This window comes from Corvus moneduloides, chromosome 2 (genome assembly GCF_009650955.1).
Source record: "Corvus moneduloides isolate bCorMon1 chromosome 2, bCorMon1.pri, whole genome shotgun sequence".
In the NCBI taxonomy this organism is placed as follows: Eukaryota; Metazoa; Chordata; class Aves; order Passeriformes; family Corvidae; genus Corvus; species Corvus moneduloides.
The window spans coordinates 25,804,139-25,820,499 of record NC_045477.1 but is presented as its reverse complement, the minus strand read 5'-3'; the positions used below and the strand labels follow the sequence as shown (position 1 = coordinate 25,820,499).

The 16,361-nt window shown below is 49.2% G+C and overlaps 1 protein-coding gene across 1 annotated transcript; it reads right to left on the bottom strand.

Annotated features, from left to right (window-relative positions):
* Positions 1 to 801: 801 nt before the first annotated feature.
* On the bottom strand, positions 802 to 15,310 carry DRD3 (dopamine receptor D3). Its single transcript, XM_032098523.1, has 7 exons — positions 15,200 to 15,310; positions 12,546 to 12,837; positions 7,445 to 7,557; positions 6,098 to 6,240; positions 4,788 to 4,984; positions 3,573 to 3,918; positions 802 to 2,755 (listed from the first exon to the last, which is right to left on the bottom strand). Exons 2-7 carry the CDS (start codon positions 12,825 to 12,827, stop codon positions 2,559 to 2,561), a joined length of 1,278 nt encoding a protein of 425 aa, XP_031954414.1. The 5' UTR covers positions 12,828 to 12,837; positions 15,200 to 15,310; the 3' UTR covers positions 802 to 2,558.
* Between the last annotated feature and the right edge of the window lie 1,051 nt (positions 15,311 to 16,361).

The following is a 16,361-nucleotide window of genomic DNA, read 5'->3' as shown; positions in this document are numbered from 1 at the left end:
GACAGAGATTGTTTTGGTTTGGAGTAGAGTTGTTGTAATTGTGTGAGGGTTTTGTGTGCTGTCTTTTTTTTTTTTTTTTTTGGTCCATAGCAGGTTATAGTTCAAGAGGTTGCTGTCAGTTCTGTGATAGGATAGCTCAAATCTTAGTTAGTAAAGAAAGGACTGTATGTTTAGATACAGAATTTTCCCCATCCCTTATAGCTGTGTGGACACCAAAATGCTGCTTAGTCTTCTGCCACACCTCCTGTTCTTACCTGTATTCTGAATCATCTTGGGGAGCACTCCTTGAAGAACAGGTTCAAATTCAGGTAAGATCAAACTGACCCCTGAGAGATGCTAGGCCAGGTCTTGAAATGAACCTACTCATCCCTTAAAAGATTTTCTTTTAATTTCCTCCTTTCTGACAATTGTTGTATAGAGCAACTGGGCTGGTGATCTTTGTTATGAAGCAGCGAGTGGCAGTCTGTCCACAGGTTGATTCACCTGATTCATAGCTCCTCCATCCTGTGTGCTGGGTGCCTCCCATGCTATCCAGCATCTTTGAGCAGATGGAGCAACACTACTGCATGTCTGCTTGGCATAGCTGGGAAACTAATTGACCACATTTTCAGAATTCATCTGCTGGAAGTGCTTAAAGCAGCCTTTGATTACTTTCCCAGTGCAAGGAAAATGCAAGTAATAATAAAGACTTCTTGTGGGTGTCCAGGTGGATGATAATTTTTTAAAGGGAAAGTGTTACAAGGGCTGCAGGTGACAAAAGGCTTATGGAAGGGGGTACATTCAGCACAAAGGTACCAAAACTTCCAGTTACACTTGTGTTTTATTGGGTTAAGGCAGTTACAATGCAGAATGGAGGGCACCTGCCCAGGCAAATGACACATGCTCTCCACAAGATCCTCCTCCCAAAACCCAGACAAACCAAAGCAGCAGCTAGAGCTCTGCTATGTGCTCTGGAGGCAGAGGACAATGGCTTTGGCTTTATATTAGGAAAGAAAGGAAGCCCTTCCCAGATGGAGAAGCTGTGGCACAGACACAGGCAGGAGCAGCACACCAAAGCTACCAAACGAGCATGGCTGACAGCACAACTAAGCCAAGTCCTGGGAGTGAGAGCTGAAGCCTCTGATCCAGTACTGCAAGAGGGCAAAATGAGAGAACCATTTGAGGCTCTCTGGCCCATGCCAGGTTTGTCTATATGAGGGGAAGAGCATTAGGGTGCCCTGACATGAGACTAGCTTACCTGGTACATCAGGACTTGCCTGTTTTTTTCATCCAGGAACTATTGGAGATGGCTTTGTAAAATACTACCGGGAAAGGAGACTGTGGCCAGGCTGTATTTGGCCAGCTCCTAGATGCTGGGATATACAGATGCCGTATGTGAGGACAAGAGTGTCAGGGAGAGTCCTGGGGCTGATCCCAAGGCAAATGTCCCTTCTTACTGGGAGAGATGTTATGAAACAGCTCTTCCCCAGGTATGGATTGTACCAGGAGTTATTGCAGCAGCCAGGTGGTACAAACCCTAAACCTGTCAGCAGTGCTCCTGTCAGGAGAGGAGCAAGGGTGAAAATTGGTTCCAAAGAGACCGTGAACAGGTTTTGAGACAGGATGCATGCAACCAGCTGAAAAAACAGGTTTGAGACTCTGGGAGCTATCACGGGCCTTGTTCTCTCAGTGGCCGCAGTAGATCACTGGGGTGTGTGGTAGTTAGCAGCCAATCTATCACTGGTCCTTGGGTCAGGAGGAGAGGGGACCCTGGGGTAGTGCTCCACTTCTCACGTGAACTGACCTACCAGAGGGAGGGCAGCCACCTCTCTATCTTGCAAGGAGCAGTAAAATACAAGCTGGCAGCACAAGGGAAGATTTCATTTGCAACTAGGGCGATTTTCTCAAGCACTTAGACTGACCCAGTCTTACGAGGCAAACCTTTTGATGGAAACAACAGGAGAGTTGTTATTTCTCCATCAGTGCTCTGTTTCTGAGTTTCCTTGTCCAGTTTTTGCTCTTGGCTCCTGACTGAAGAGATCAGGATCCTTATCAAAGAGGTCATGTTCTGTCCTCTTGCTAGGACTGCTGTGCACGAGCTGGGTGCCTTCTGCAGGCTGAGGATCCAGCTGTGGGAGGGCAAACGCATTTCCAGCATGGAGGCAGCAGAGATGAGAGATGCCATCTGCATTTGGGTCCCGTGTGCCCTGCGAGCCTGGCAGCTCCCAGGAGGGATGCACTGTGGTGGCGGATCTGCTGCACACCCGGAGCTGTGCCCAGCACTGAGGGACTCACTGGTTTGTCTCTCTTTTTCCCCTCCCTCCCTCCTTCCCCAGAAGTGGGAAGCACTTGTACTGTCTCAGGCAGGAGCACTGAGGCTCGGTGCGGGAAGGCAGCCATGCAGGTGGGGCGTGTTCCCGCTCTTCAGGGGGGGTACCTGGGGGGTACCTGGCTGTCGGCAATGACCACGTCTGGCTGACCATCGCTGCTCATGGCCGAGGGCAGCACGGCACTCCCCGCTGCCTTGTGCCAGCCCAGGCAGCTGCTGCAGACCTGTGCAGCCCGCTGTGGCCCCGCAGTCAGCAGCAGAGGATCTTGAGGAAGGCTTTGCGGAAGTCAGTGTTGAAGGTTGTGTAGATGATGGGGTTGAGGGCACTGTTGACGTATCCGAGCCAGGTGCTGGCGCTGTAAAGCCCTGGAGGCACATGGCAGGATGGGCAGTGGGCATTGAGGATATGGATCAAGAAGAAGGGCAGCCAGCAGACTATGAATGCCCCTGAGTTTAGAGAGAGGCAGAAAATAATCCATTGAGTTTAGAGCAGAACTATTTGGAAAGGGGCCTGCACTGGTGCCCTCTCCCTCCACCCCCTCACTATTTCCATGATGTTTCTGTATTTCACAAACACTGAAGGCCATGTTTATTCCTGACACAGGGATTTGGCAAAAGCTCGGGCTCCTTGCGACCAGCTTTGTGAATGGATCAGAAGTGGTTTGATGACAGACAAAAGCAAGTGGGCACAACTTTGAGGGAAAACCCACTGCTTCAGCTGCTTTAATCAATTACGATGAGGGCTGCTTTATTTCCCTGCTACTAGTGAGTTAATGGGGGGAAGCAGTGCATCTGGTGACCACAGCAGGTGACAGGGACACCAGTCACCTGGCTTCTCTACCCAGTTGTATGAACTGGTTCCTCTGTGGCTCCTTGCCCTCAGCTTCCCCTTCTGTAATTGGATCTAAGAGCTCCTGCATGTAAAGAAACTTAGGGTTGTTCCAGCCTTGTAATAGTAAAACAAAGGAAAAGCAAAGGTGTTGGCTGTTGCTCCCTCTAGTAGGGCTTGTTGGCATCTGATTTTAAACAAGGGTAACAAAACATAGTAAATAAAACACTAACATACTTGGCTCTCAACGTTTGGGAGCATTATTCTAGATCCCTAAATGTCCCACCACTGTCTCACCTGAGTTGTAAAGCAGTACCAGCTGAAGCCAGGGCCTAGCCTGCATTTTTAAAAATCTCAATATTAGGAGATTCTGTGCTCCTGGAAGTCCCAAACCATCACCCCCTGCACCCTACAGGCAGAATGGCTCTCACTCACCCAGGACAATTGCCAGCATCTGTGTAGCCTTCCTCTCCCGCAGCTGGATCAGTCGGGGCTGCTGCTGTGCCAGCCTCAGGCTGCTGATGGTTCTGCCACTGCTGAGCCTCTGTACCTCCACTGTGGGCTTCGTGCTCCTTCTCCTCTCTTCCCACCTGCTGCTCAGTGCAGGCCCTGGTGCCTTGGTGAGGGATGGCTCATGGCAGAAGCTTCGGTACCGCTGCAGGCTGAAGACAGTCAGCAACCTCCTTTTTGTAGACATCTCCTGGCCTGTGCATTTGAGTGAGAGACAGGGGGAGAATGTGCCTTGGCATCTGCTCGGCAAAGCTTTTCTCTCCATGTGCTCCTGCAAAAGAGGATGCCACACAGGAACTAGAAACCATGCAAACTGCTCATTGGATCAGAGGATGATGAAGGAAGTTGTAGGAGTTATCCTCAGCCTCACTTGCCTCTTAAATTGCACCATGTCCTCTGGACTGACCTGGGGGTGAACCGGCACTTGACAACTCTCTGCCTCCATCCCACCAAGGAGAAGCATGAGAACAGTAAGAACAGAAATACCTGCTCTGCTAACCTGTCATCTGTATTTTTGTGTTGGCCCTGCTCCTCTCAGCATCCCCACCCTTTTAATGTAGCTTCACTGTGCAAAAATGGGTAAAAGGAGGGGATATGCATGACCAGGTAATTCCTTTCAAACTATTCTGTTTGTTCCCATGGTTGCAGATACTTCATCTAGAAAGGTCAGTGGAACAAATGTTGCATGCACCATGAGTATCTTGACCTCTTAAGTCTGACAGATGAAGACGGTTTTTTATTTTAATAACAGAGGTTAAAGCCTGTGAAGCCCTGAGAATGAAGCTTCATTGAGCAAAAATCAATAAATGAAGACATTAAAATCAATAAATGAAGAAATTACCCAGACTTATGCATGGCTGAGAAAACCCTGCTCTGAAGAAATTTTGAAGTAGGCTATGCTCTTTTCTAGTTTCCACTTCTAGAGGGCAGAGATACACAGGGAATATCCTCTCTCTAGAGGTCTGAAAAGGATTTAACAGGACCTTCTACATCTCAAATATCACAGTGTATGAGTGAGGGATGAAAACATGTCCTATCCCTCCTTATGCTTTCTGTTCTGTGCTTTGGCCCTTTGAGGAGAAGAGATGATGCATTCCCTGTCCTTTTTGACAGCTCCTACTGTGTTCACGTGGCTCTTACTTGGTGTGCATAACACGGTTTGGTGCTGGCGCTCTGGCTGCCCTGCTGGGTGAGGGTTCGCTTCTTTTGCCTCTGTCTGAGCACGAGGTAAATCCGGACATAGAGCAGCAGGGTCACCATGAAGGGGAGGTAGAAGGACACCAAAGAGGAGTAGATGATGAAACTAGGGTTGGATATGGAACAGACACTAGGATCCCCTGGGGAGGAGAAGAGAGAGAGAGAGAGAGAGGAGCGGCTGAGCTGCTTTGGTTTAGTCAAGGACACTCTGGTGTGTTGGCAAAGCAGGACAAAAAGTGGCTGGGGACAAAGGCAGTCTAAGGAGTGCAGATTTTGCTCTGTCTAACCCACCTACCTGACTGATGCTTAAATTGAACCCAGCACAGGGCCATCTAGCATTAGGCAGCATGCATCTGCCTGCTTTTCTGGTCAACAACTCTGTTCTCTTCTTTCATGTCTATTCCTATCCTTTCTCAGAGGACCCTGTCTCCTTCATACTTTCTCCTATTCCTTTGACAGCCTCTGAGCTGTCTAGATGCTGTGTGCATTCTCCCCTGTCTGTCTGAGCCAGGCAGTAGGGGGCAGAAGAATTTCCCCCTCCCATCCCCTTCCTGCCTCAAGCACTGCAGAGAGGATGGGTGGGGAGCAGAAGCTTCTGCCTGTGACTCAGTGGGGAGGAAGGCTCCCTTGCTCCTCTGCCTCCAGGGAGACTGTGCTGCCCTAGCCTCCAGGGAGACTGTGCTGCCCTAGCTGAGGGAAAGGAAAAAGATCAACCTGCTTCCAAGGTGGAAATTTTTTTTTTTGCCCTCCTCAAGGGATTAGTTAAGGAAGCAGACAGCCAGTTGGATGGGAAGGAGGTTTCTAACAAGCAATGCTGTTATGCAATCCTTGCTGTTTAGAAATGTGTTCTGTATCAGAGTCAAAACTGTGCTTCTGAACCTGTTGATATCAGCAAGACACCACTGAGTCTGGTGTGTGAGTGTATTGTATGTGCTGCACATTTTGCTCTGTGTGCTCAAAGTGATTGTTTGATGGGATTCTGAAGACCTGGACACCTTGATGGGCATTGATTTGGCAGTAGAGCAGGCAGGTTTGCCCTTTAGAGCAGTAGTCAGTGTCTGCCTGAGCAAATGGCAAGTTTACAGACAAGAGCACGTGGGGATTTTTCTCTCCCTTCATAGTGTGCTTTCCAGTTCCTTAAAATTTCCTGTAACTTGGCAAATCTGCAGGACCCATGTTAAATGACCTGGCCATACACAGGGCAGCTCCACTGCAAACCCCTCCTGTATGCTATTGTTCAGGATACCACCTACCTGTAGTATTGAAGCCAAAGAGGAGAGGGCATGACACTGCGAACGCCAGCATCCAGACTATCACAATCATGAGAGACACCCTCCTGCAGGAGCTCTGCCCAGTGCTGTACTGGTACTGAACTGGTTTCACCACTGCTGTGTATCTGCAGACCAAACCAGCTCCGGGAAGAGGAGATGGAGGAGTGGAGGGAGGGAAAGGACCAAGTTTTTAAAGGGAGAAATGAAGGCAACATCGGGAACATGATGGTGAATGTGGTGAAGAAATAGAAGAGGAAAGTAGAGAAGATCAGATGATGGGATCAGCAATTTGTAGAAATGGTAAGTGGGGCATCAGGGGGAGGAACAGAGGAAATCAGAGTTAGTTGGCAGCAGCGCAGAGAAATGCTCAGCAGAACTCACAGCATGTGAAGCTACAAGGTTTGGGCTACCAGATGGATCTAGAAACCCCAGGAAACCCCTAATCTTCAAGCCCCTAAAGTTATATGGGCACTGCTGGGAAAGAGCACTCTCTGGAGCAACCACAAACTACCAAACTCTTTGTCTCAGCTGCCTGGTCTGGTGTTAGCCTGACAGGCAGAGGATTGCCCAGGGCCAGGTGTCAAGGACCTTCAGCTCCTGGGGTACCCCAGGAGATGCAGCTCAGCAGGGCTAGGATTTGGAAGGCACAGGAGTCTCATCTTCAGGAGAGTCTGGGGGCTGCTCCTTGCAGACAGAGCCAAACTGAAATGGGGATACAGATTCCCTTTGAGGAACACCAGACCTACCCAGCACTGAGAGCTGCCTTGCATTATTATCCTTGAACTACACATTACAAACTACAAAAGCAGTAGTTTTCCCTTCTCCCACTCCTTGGTCCCAGTAGCACCACATGTCCCAAGGTTTTGGCTCCCAGCCCTCAGCAGTGCTTAAAATAGGCTCAGTTTTAAAATGCAGAAAACCAGAGCAAAGCTCAAGATTATACAGCAATAAACTTAATCTCTCCCTGTGTATACAGCAGGACTCTGTTTATTAAAGCTTCACAAGTGAGATCTCCAGAAGGAGAAACCCCCTTCGAGACTCAGTGGGAGTTGGATGACCAGTTGTGGTTCCTGCCTTCAAAAAGCTTGAGGATGTGGTTGGGGCGTGTTTTATTGCTTGTATCTCCCCCACTCCAGTGCAGACCTCTTGTAGCACAGTGTGAGCAGAGCCACATTAACAGCAGCAGTGACAGGCACAGACCTGCAGGGGTTTGTTGTCCTGAAGACACTGATGCTGTCCGTGCTCACCCCACTTCCTTGTACCTGCCCCACTGAGGTACAGGGCTGACCCCCATGTCCAGACTATTCCCCTGGATGCTGTTGTGCCTACCTGTCAATGCTGATGGCACAGAGGTTTAGAATGCTGGCTGTGCACATCATTACATCCATGGTGACAAAGATATCGCAGCAGATCCGGCTGAACGTCCAGACCCCTCCGGTCACCTGCAGCGGCAACACAAAACTGTCAGCCTTGTTCTGCACCAAGTCCTGACAAGTAAGGGGGTTCTCTCCCCCAAGCATCTCAGCAGCTGGAGGAGTTCATGTCCACAGTGATGGGCAGAGGGAAACTGAGGCACCTGTGCTGTGTTCAAGATAACATGGCAGTAGGTCATGGAGAAGGAGCCTCACTTTAATTTCAATCCTTTATTTGCTCTTGCAGAGGGAGGCAGGGAGAAGACACAGCAGCTATCCCTTCTCTCAAGGCCTAGCATGATAAATTGATTTAAATTTGATATCACTGTACTTATCCTTTGATTAACGATTATCTGAGAAAATCTAAGGGTTGAAAGTCTTTCTCAGCCTAGCTGCCAAAGGGCTCTTGCAAGCAGTGAGCTGGAAAAGTGCTGCAAATTTTTTGCATTTATGTATGAAACTGAGATCTGAGACTGAGGCCTCTCAAAAACCTTATTTGAATTCTTATCTCAGTTACAGATTTTGATTATTAGATCTGAGTGAGAACTCACAGGCCATTCAGATAAAGGGGCTTGGGTTGCTACCAAGCTGTTGTTCTGGTTGCTTTGAGTTTTTAATCTGAAGTGTGTGGTTGTGAAAGCTCAGCTGTAGCCAGTCTTAGCAATGGAGAAAAGTGGTTTTGGACCAGCCACCGAGTTCTTGACAGTGACCTTTCTGATTGACAACCATGCTCCAAGCACTGTGTGGCCCTGCTCTCCTTGGGGTTGGGATGACAGCCTGACTGCGAGAGAGGTGGTCTGCCTCAGTGCCCACTCCTTGTAGGAGATGGAGGGCAGGCTGCCTCCTTGTTCAACTGCAAACAAACCCAGTGCTGTGCTGAATGGGGGAGTAGGAGAGAAAAAGGGGGGAAAAGTCCATGCCTGGAAGAGAGCCTGGATTTAAGCCTTCAGCCCCGTAGATCCTGCTGTTTCAGCTGAATCCTGGGAAGCTATCAGAAACTGCTGCTGGTTCCTGGTCTCTCTGCTTACATTTAGACAACATCTGGAATACTGCATCTGGTTTTGAGGCATCAGGAGGGGAAAAATATTGATAAACAGGAGTGAGTCCAGTCGAGAGCCACCAAAACAATCCATAGGGGCTGGAGCAGCTCTGAGGACCAGCTAAGGGAATAGGACTTGTTCAGTCGGGAAAAAAGATGGCTTTGAGAGGGGTGTGAGACTGACAGCTCTCTAGTGCCTCATGGGAGGTTTTTGAGTAAGTTGGAGGCAAGTGGCTAAGAAGATGGAGCTGGGTTTTTCACAGCAGTATGTGGTGGGAGGACAAGAGGCAACAGGAATGAGCTGGAAGAAAGGTGCAAACTGGTTAAGAAGGTTACTTTTCTGACCACAAGGACAATGAGATAGTGGAGCCAGTTGCTTGCTAAGTCTGTGCAGGATCCATCCTTGGAGGTTTTCAAGACCTATTCAAAAATGCCCATCCCAGGTGGCTGGAGAGGGTGCCACAAGTAAGTTTGGCTTCTCAGGCAGTGGGTCAGCCCTGCAGCAAGTGTTGGTGCATAGGAAGGATGCAGCTCCCTGCAGAGAGAAGCACCTGTATAAATACAGAATTCACTCAGTGAGAGTTGTTCAAGAAATAATCCTGAGAAATTTAAATGGCTTTAATAGTGGCAGCATTCCCACACAAGGGCACAGCAACTTGCTGAGGTGAGCTGTGTCTTTAGGGTGTTCTCTGCTGGACCCAGCTGCTACATTTCAGAAATCAGGTATTGAATGAGGCAGTCTTCCATTAGACCCTCTGACCTTGAATGAATGCAGAGAGGGGAAATGGGAATTGGCTTGCAGAACGCCGAAGGGAACTGTGCTTTCCTCTTCAGTTCTCTTGATACTGGTGCTGATCCTTTGTTTTCTTATAAAAAAGTAGGTAAAGGGGGAAAAAAAGTCAAACCAAAACCATTGAGCTTTTCTGCACAGTTAGGTGAGCTACAAGATGTGCAAACTGAAGGCTGTCCATCTGAGATTAGGGACCTTAATAGGTAGGTTCAGCTCCAGAGAAACATTACAGCGGCTTTACTTGAGTTTCAGATTTTGAGATCTGCTTGACCACCTCAAAATATATTAAAAAAAAAAAAAAAATGCTGGAAGCCTTTGCAGTGGGACCCAGTAAGGGATGTTTCTGCAGTTTGAGGCAAAAAGCAATGCAGTTTCTGCATGAGCTGTGGAGTCTGCAGAATATTTCACCAATCCAGTGGCAGGTGTTTGCATGAAAGCCAGCTGCTGCTAACCCAGCAGATGAACAAGCACTTAACTGAGGGAGTTTCCAAGGTCCTGAGCACATTCAAATGCTGAGCTCAAGAATGTGAACCATTAAAACTGAAGAAGGTGCTGGTGGGGACGGCTTAGAAGTGAGCCCTCTCAGGATGATGCATTCAGATCACACCACCTGCATACTAGACTGTAGCTTGTGTAAGAGGATGCTTGACAGATCAAAATGTTTGGGCTTAAAACCCGTCCTCACTTCCACCTGCCACTTCTAAAATGGGGAGTAGCTCTGTTGAAGTAGTTAATATTTACCTGTGGGGTAAACGAACCCAGAATTCATTCCAGAATTTAACAGTGAAGAAGAGCCATTTTATTATATGCTTTGTTCACAATTTTAAAAATTCTATTTCTGCTCTTCCTTTTATTGCTCTGTTCTAATCATCTTTGCTACAGCAGCTAGAACCTGCTAGTCTGCATTTCTGGTTTTCATGTGCTGGCAGGGTACCTCTTCTTTATCCCTCTGGTGCTTTTTGTCCAGGAATCTCAAAGGACATCCCAGGTATTAATTGACTGAATCCTCACATCTGCCTGGGTGAGGTGGATGGTCAAATATTATTCCCTTACAGCTGATGAGAGCAAACCACAGAGAGATGAGGTGATACAATCTCTCATTACCACTCACTGACTGTGCAGCAGAAGTGGGAATAATGTCCAGGATGAAATCCTGGCTCTATCAAACACAATGCTAAAGATCCCTATAGACTATTCAGGTCAGGTTCTCATCTAATCTTCCTTGATGACCAGTCTGCTTTATCTACAAAATTGTAGTATTATTATTTTTAACTTCCAAACTCCATAGGAAGATTTCCAGTTTATGAATGCACAATGATTATTTTTTTTAAACTTATGCATACCCACCACTCTCCTGAATTCTGGAAACAACAGAATCTCCACAATTCAGATATGAAGGGTGATGCCACATTGAGGAGCACATGGATGGGAAAGTAGGAAACCAAGTTGCATCAGGCAATGCCAGGCATGAAAGTAGTGGTGCATCTAAGCAGGCTCACTGAAGGGTTTTGTGTTTCAGAGCTGCTGCTTGGGGGTGCTGCTGGCTCCTGCAGCTGTGAGATGGCTGCTCATGGGTTTGCACGATGGGAGTACAAAGAGCACTCGTGGTCAGGGCTGCTGAGCTGCAGTAACTCAGCTCTGTCCCCCCTCTGACTCCAGTCCAGTAGAGCTCCTGGAGCTCACAGAGCAGCTTAGGTCTCACTGCTCCTGGGTGAGAGACACAGATGAGGAGACAGTGTGACTCCCACACAGTCTCAGCAGATTAGATCTCAGTAACAACCTTCTCCTGAAGCTTTCTTCTCCTTTGGAGGTAGAACTGGATGTTGTAAGAAGACTGAGGAGGGTGTTCCCAGCCATCCTGCCACATGTCCTCCTCCATTTATGCAATGACTACAAGGCATGATGGTGTTTAATGCCATCGAACTCCAGTGGGCAGGATACCCTGATGCCACTGTTTTGGAAACCTTGGTGAGCTTCAGCAGCCACAGCACCAGAGATCAGTAAAGAAGAGGGGCAGCAGTATTGGTGTATCGGACCTTACACTCTGGCCCCCAGGGGACTGCTAGACACACTGCTGAATAGCACTTCTGTGCCAGAAACCTCCTTAGGTGGAGATGAGGATTTTGAGGCTATAAAATGTTTTTATTGCTGCTCTGTCACAGCCATCTCAAAATATATCTCAGAAAGAGATAGTTCTGGTCTGCATGATTGATAGAATAACACATTTCATGGCCACAGATAACTAAAAATGGAGTGGAAAGCACAAACTTCACAAGCGACATTTAAATCTGAGGCATTCATCCACCTTTAGCCTCTCCATAAATAAGGGCCAGTTCTCCAAAGTCTGGTTTGGCAGACCTTCAGTAGATGAATAGGTATTCCACATGGTTTTGGGAACGGAATGATTTTTTGGCAATTTCCAGGCTTATAGTGTATTGAAGCATGATGCCATTTCTGCTTCATTGGTAGCATCGCTGATCCATAAACAGCAGCAAATATTGAAAAAACTTTGGGGCTTTTTGGACTCTTTTTTAAATCTTACTCTTGCTGGAGTCCTACAGCCCAGTTCTATAGGAAAAACTGTGCAATGCCAGGATTGGTAGTTTGGGATCTGTATGAGTTCTTTTCCCTGTTGTTTGGATGACTCTTCCATCAGCTGCTTTGATTATCCAAGCTCCACAGACAGAAATTAGTCTTGAATGGGTCTACAAACACAACTAGGAAAGGGACCTACTGTTGTGCTCACAAATAATGACCAAAGCACTGAATGGGGCAGAGGCTGCTCCACAGATGTGCCTCAGTCCCACTCTGTCCGCAGCAAGAGTGAATGCCAAGTATTTTCTAAAGCAAAGCATAATGTGATTTCATTAAGGATTGGAATGCACTTGAGCTGATAGACTATTCCAATCTGAAATAAAACTTGACTTTCAATAATATTTTTTAGCTGCAATCAAATTGAAGAGTCTAATTCTGTCTTGTTGGGTTGGCTTCCCACACACACACACTTATTCTTTTTTTTTTTTTTCAATCTTTCTATTTAACACACCCAAGCAGTACACATCCTGCAGGACAGCTCCAGGGCTGTCCCACACAGATCAGTCTAAACGTTGCTACTGCCTTCTTTAGGAACATGACCACGCATGCAGTGGTGTGGTTAAATTCTGCTGATCATTCCTAAAAGGCACTCACCTCCAGGTACACCATCCATGGCATCACCAAAGTAGCCACCAGCAAATCTGCCACTGCCAGGCTCACCACGAGGTAGTTGGTTGTGGTTTGCAAGGTGCGTTCCCTCAGCACAGCCAAGCAGACCAGCACATTCCCAAAGATGATGGCCAGAATCAAGATGCAGTAGCAGAGGGCGTAGTAGGCATGTGAGTGGGGCAGCTCAGGCTCTGTGGTGCTGTTTGCCCCACAGGGAATGGGGTCTGTTGTATTAGGATGGCTGCTGGCTCTGGTGAAGAGGGCCATGGGGCTGCCACTGCAGAGAGAAAGAAAGAGACGACAGAAAATCAGAGCTCTGCAATAATTGTGGAGAACAGTACCCCCTGTGGGTACTGGTATGATTTTATACTTTATTTACGAATGCTCCTTCAAGCCAATCAGAGAGGTGTTTTTTCTGCTCATATACAGGCAGAGCTTTGTTTAAAGATTTGTATGGCCTGTTCTGTTTTTCACTGAATCTAAGCCAAGAGAAGAATGCAAGACTTCACCTCCTGTGTGCATGTGAAAGGTGGATCTTGCCAACCAATGCAGCTGTTTGGAAAGTGGCAATGGTTTTGAGATGCACCAAAGTCACACCACAGTACAAGTCAGCTGGGCAAGAGTGCAGTCTAAAAGACAACAATTTGAATGATGAGAAAGACCCAACACAGTTACCCAAACATGGTAGAGATTGGCCAAAATTTGGAACTTATATCTTTTCTTCTGGGAAGTATCCTCTTCCTTCTCTCATCAAAAAATGTCTTCAATAACTTCACACACTTGAGTGCTTGGCTGCCTGGCAGAGCCTCTTGATCCCTGGCTGCCTGGCAGCAAGCACCACCTCCAGAATTCCTCCTTTTCGGCAGCATGTTTCTGTCCCAAGCCCTGCCTGCCTTGTAAAGGGTTGACTGCTGGTGCTGTTCCCATTTCATCCATACTGTGCTCTGTGTTTTCCATGCCTGGCCAGAAGATGTGCTTCCAGTGCTGAAAAGCAAACCAGCTTGATGTTTGGGATGAAATAATGGAAAGATGCTTGCAGGGTACTCTGCATTTCTTTTTCTTACAATAGATTCAAGTCTGTTCTCAGCAACCTACCATGATTCAGGAGGAGGATTTTTTTTCAGAAATATGAAAGCTGCTGTACCAAGGTTGTTCCATGACATTTAATGGTTTGTATCTTTTTTTCCTTTGCTACTGCTCCTGTTGCTGAACTCATCATCAGTATGACAGGTATGAAAAGCAAGGAGAAAACATTGCAAAGCCAGTGGTATAAATATTACTCTGTTTCACCTCACTCCTTGAACAGCAGCATCTGTGATGCACAGCTGCTGCACAGCTATGTTCCTGGAAGAGTAGCAGTGCAATAGGTATAAATTGCTCCAGCCCCTGGGGATATACTCATCCTTAAAACTGGTGTCACTCTCCCCTGATGCTTTGTAGCTGGGAGAGGACAAGGGTTGAATGAGATGGAAACTGAACTACCCTATGTCCTGTGAACACAGATCCCTCAGGACAGGGGTGAAACAATGGCACGTGCTTTGTTTGAAAATGCCTTTGCTTGTCTCCTCTGTCGTTCTTCTGCCTGTCCATGACAAAGAAGTTAAGCTTTCCACTGGATCACAAAGATCTCTTGTAGTATGAGTGCTTCTGCTGAGTCCAGGACTGTTCATAAAACAGTTGAGCTGCAGCCACCCAAAGACAGCATTAATTTTACTGTGTCCGTTGCACTGACACAGTTCTCATTCTGGGAATTCTATAATGCCTGGGACCAGGAAAGGCTGGTTCTGTAGTGCTGGAAAAAAACCCTACCTTAAGCAGCTGATTAAGCTGATAAGCTGATCAGCTGATAAGCAAGGTTAGAGCAGGGAATGAACAAAACATCACCCATAATATATATAAACAGAAGGCATAAGGCATCCCAACACACAGTTTAGCTGTGGGATTCCTGTCTTGTCTTCTGTCCTTTATATCCATGAGCACCGTTTTCGACTTTCACCCCAAAGTCAGTCTTCCCTACCAAGATCCCTCCCAGCCCTGCCAGGTCCCCCATCCCTGGACTGTCCTCCACCCCCCCAGTCCTGCTCACTCCGCACCTGGCCAGGGTGATGCCAAACCAGGCACGTGCCAGTGTACCTGGATACCCTCACAGGGGGGTGGCAAGACACCCACCACCCTGGGCAACCGGGTGACAAACTGCGATGGAGACAAGGGTCGCAGTCGTGGGGACGCGCAGAAGGAGGGGAAAGGAAGGAAAAGGGACGCTCCCCCCGTGGGTCTCCGCCTCGGAGAGGTCCGGGTGCCTGTCCCGGGCCGGATGGCAGGTCCGGGTGCGGGGTGCGGGAAGGGTCCGGGGTCCGAGCGGGGAGTCCAGGCGTGGCGGCGGCTTTGGGTTCGTTTCCAGCTGCGGGTGCTGCTCCGCGCCCGCCGCTCCGGCTGTTCCCGCTGTTCCCGCACCCGAGGGGCAGCGGGAGCTGCGCCGCTCCCCGTGGTGCCCCCGGCCCCGCTGCCGTGTGCCCCGGCGATGCCGCGGGGTGCCGGGGCGCTGGGGAAAATCGGGCGGGGAGGGAAGCGGAGGGCTGCGGGCAAAGGGACTGCCGGTACGGGCGGGAGGCGAGCGGGAGGCAACGATCAGGACTTACCCCGGCCCGTCGGGCCGTGCCGCCGCCGAGCAGAGCTCGGTCCCGGTCCTGGTCCCGTTGAGTCCCGGCCCGACCCGCTCCCTCCTGCCGCCTTCCCGGCGCGGAGCCGCGGGGCGGGACCGAGCTGGCCACCTCCTCCCGCCCGCCCCTGCCCCGGGACCCCGCGGCGCCCGGCGAGGGGGCAGCCGGCCGGGGTGCGCTCCCCGTGCCTTGCTCGGGTGCCCGAGAACTTGCCCTTCTCCTAAAGAGAGGCGGCGAATTTTGGAGCCGGGGTCCGCAGCAGGGCCGGGCTTTGCTGAGGGATGGACCTGCTCCTGCCTGGAGGCGAAGCGGAGAGCTGGGAGCCCGGGGAGCTGGTGCTGCGGCCGAGCGCGGGGGCTGCTTGCCCTGCAGATAGAAAGTTGTCACTTAACAGTTGAAAAAAAAGATCAAAGCAGAGATGATTTTAAGAAGGGGGAGGTTTAAAAATATTTATATCCTTAAATAAACTACCTTAAACCTGAGATGGAGGGCGGGTAAGCGGGGAGGAAGCTGGAAAGGAGACTAATACTGGGAAGTGTCCTTCTCCAGGGACCACCGCCAGTAGGCACAGCACGATAGCCAGGGCTCGGCTGCAAACCCCATCTCTGCGATGTGGCTTCCCTTGCAGTCTGAGATCAAGTCTCTGAGGCACAGTTCTCCTCAGACTGTAGTCACTGGGGTACGGCTGATGCCGGTGGATCTTCTCTCTCTGGGGGCTGGGTTGTACCCACCACCCACTCTGGCACAGCAAGTGGGACTTGCAGGGAATTGCCAGGAGGGTGCAGGAAGCTCAGCAGCAGGGCTCAGGCTTCCCTTCTCTGCACGTACGAGTTGTGGCCCTAGCAGGAGGAGACAAAGTGCCCTTCCCCTTTATGCACTCAATGGTGGGGGGCCACAGGCTGGCTTGTGTGTGGGCAAGGAAAAGAGGAGATACTGTGGAGAGCAGAGTTTATCTACTTATTTTTAAGAATTTACTTAAGAAGTATGTGTTGGGACTTGGGCTGCCTGGATCATCTCTCCTGCCTGCAGCTTTGCAGGCTAATCTCTTTGTGGGTGAGAGTGGTGGGAGGGAGAGGTGCTGCAGAAAGCCCTCATTACCCATCAGGTGCGAGGGGTGTGAGAGTACCATCTTTAGCCTGGC

Excerpts from the sequence above, each read along its gene's own strand:
- DRD3 (XM_032098523.1), bottom strand. The coding sequence starts at position 12,827 with ATGGCCCTCTTCACCAGAGCCAGCAGCCATCCTAATACAACAGACCCC. Across the intron at positions 4,985-6,097 it reads CTTTGGCTTCAATACTACAG|GGGATCCTAGTGTCTGTTCC; the intron begins GTAGGTGGTATC and ends TCTCCTCCCCAG. Across the intron at positions 2,756-3,572 it reads GATGCTGGCAATTGTCCTGG|GGGCATTCATAGTCTGCTGG; the intron begins GTGAGTGAGAGC and ends CTCTAAACTCAG.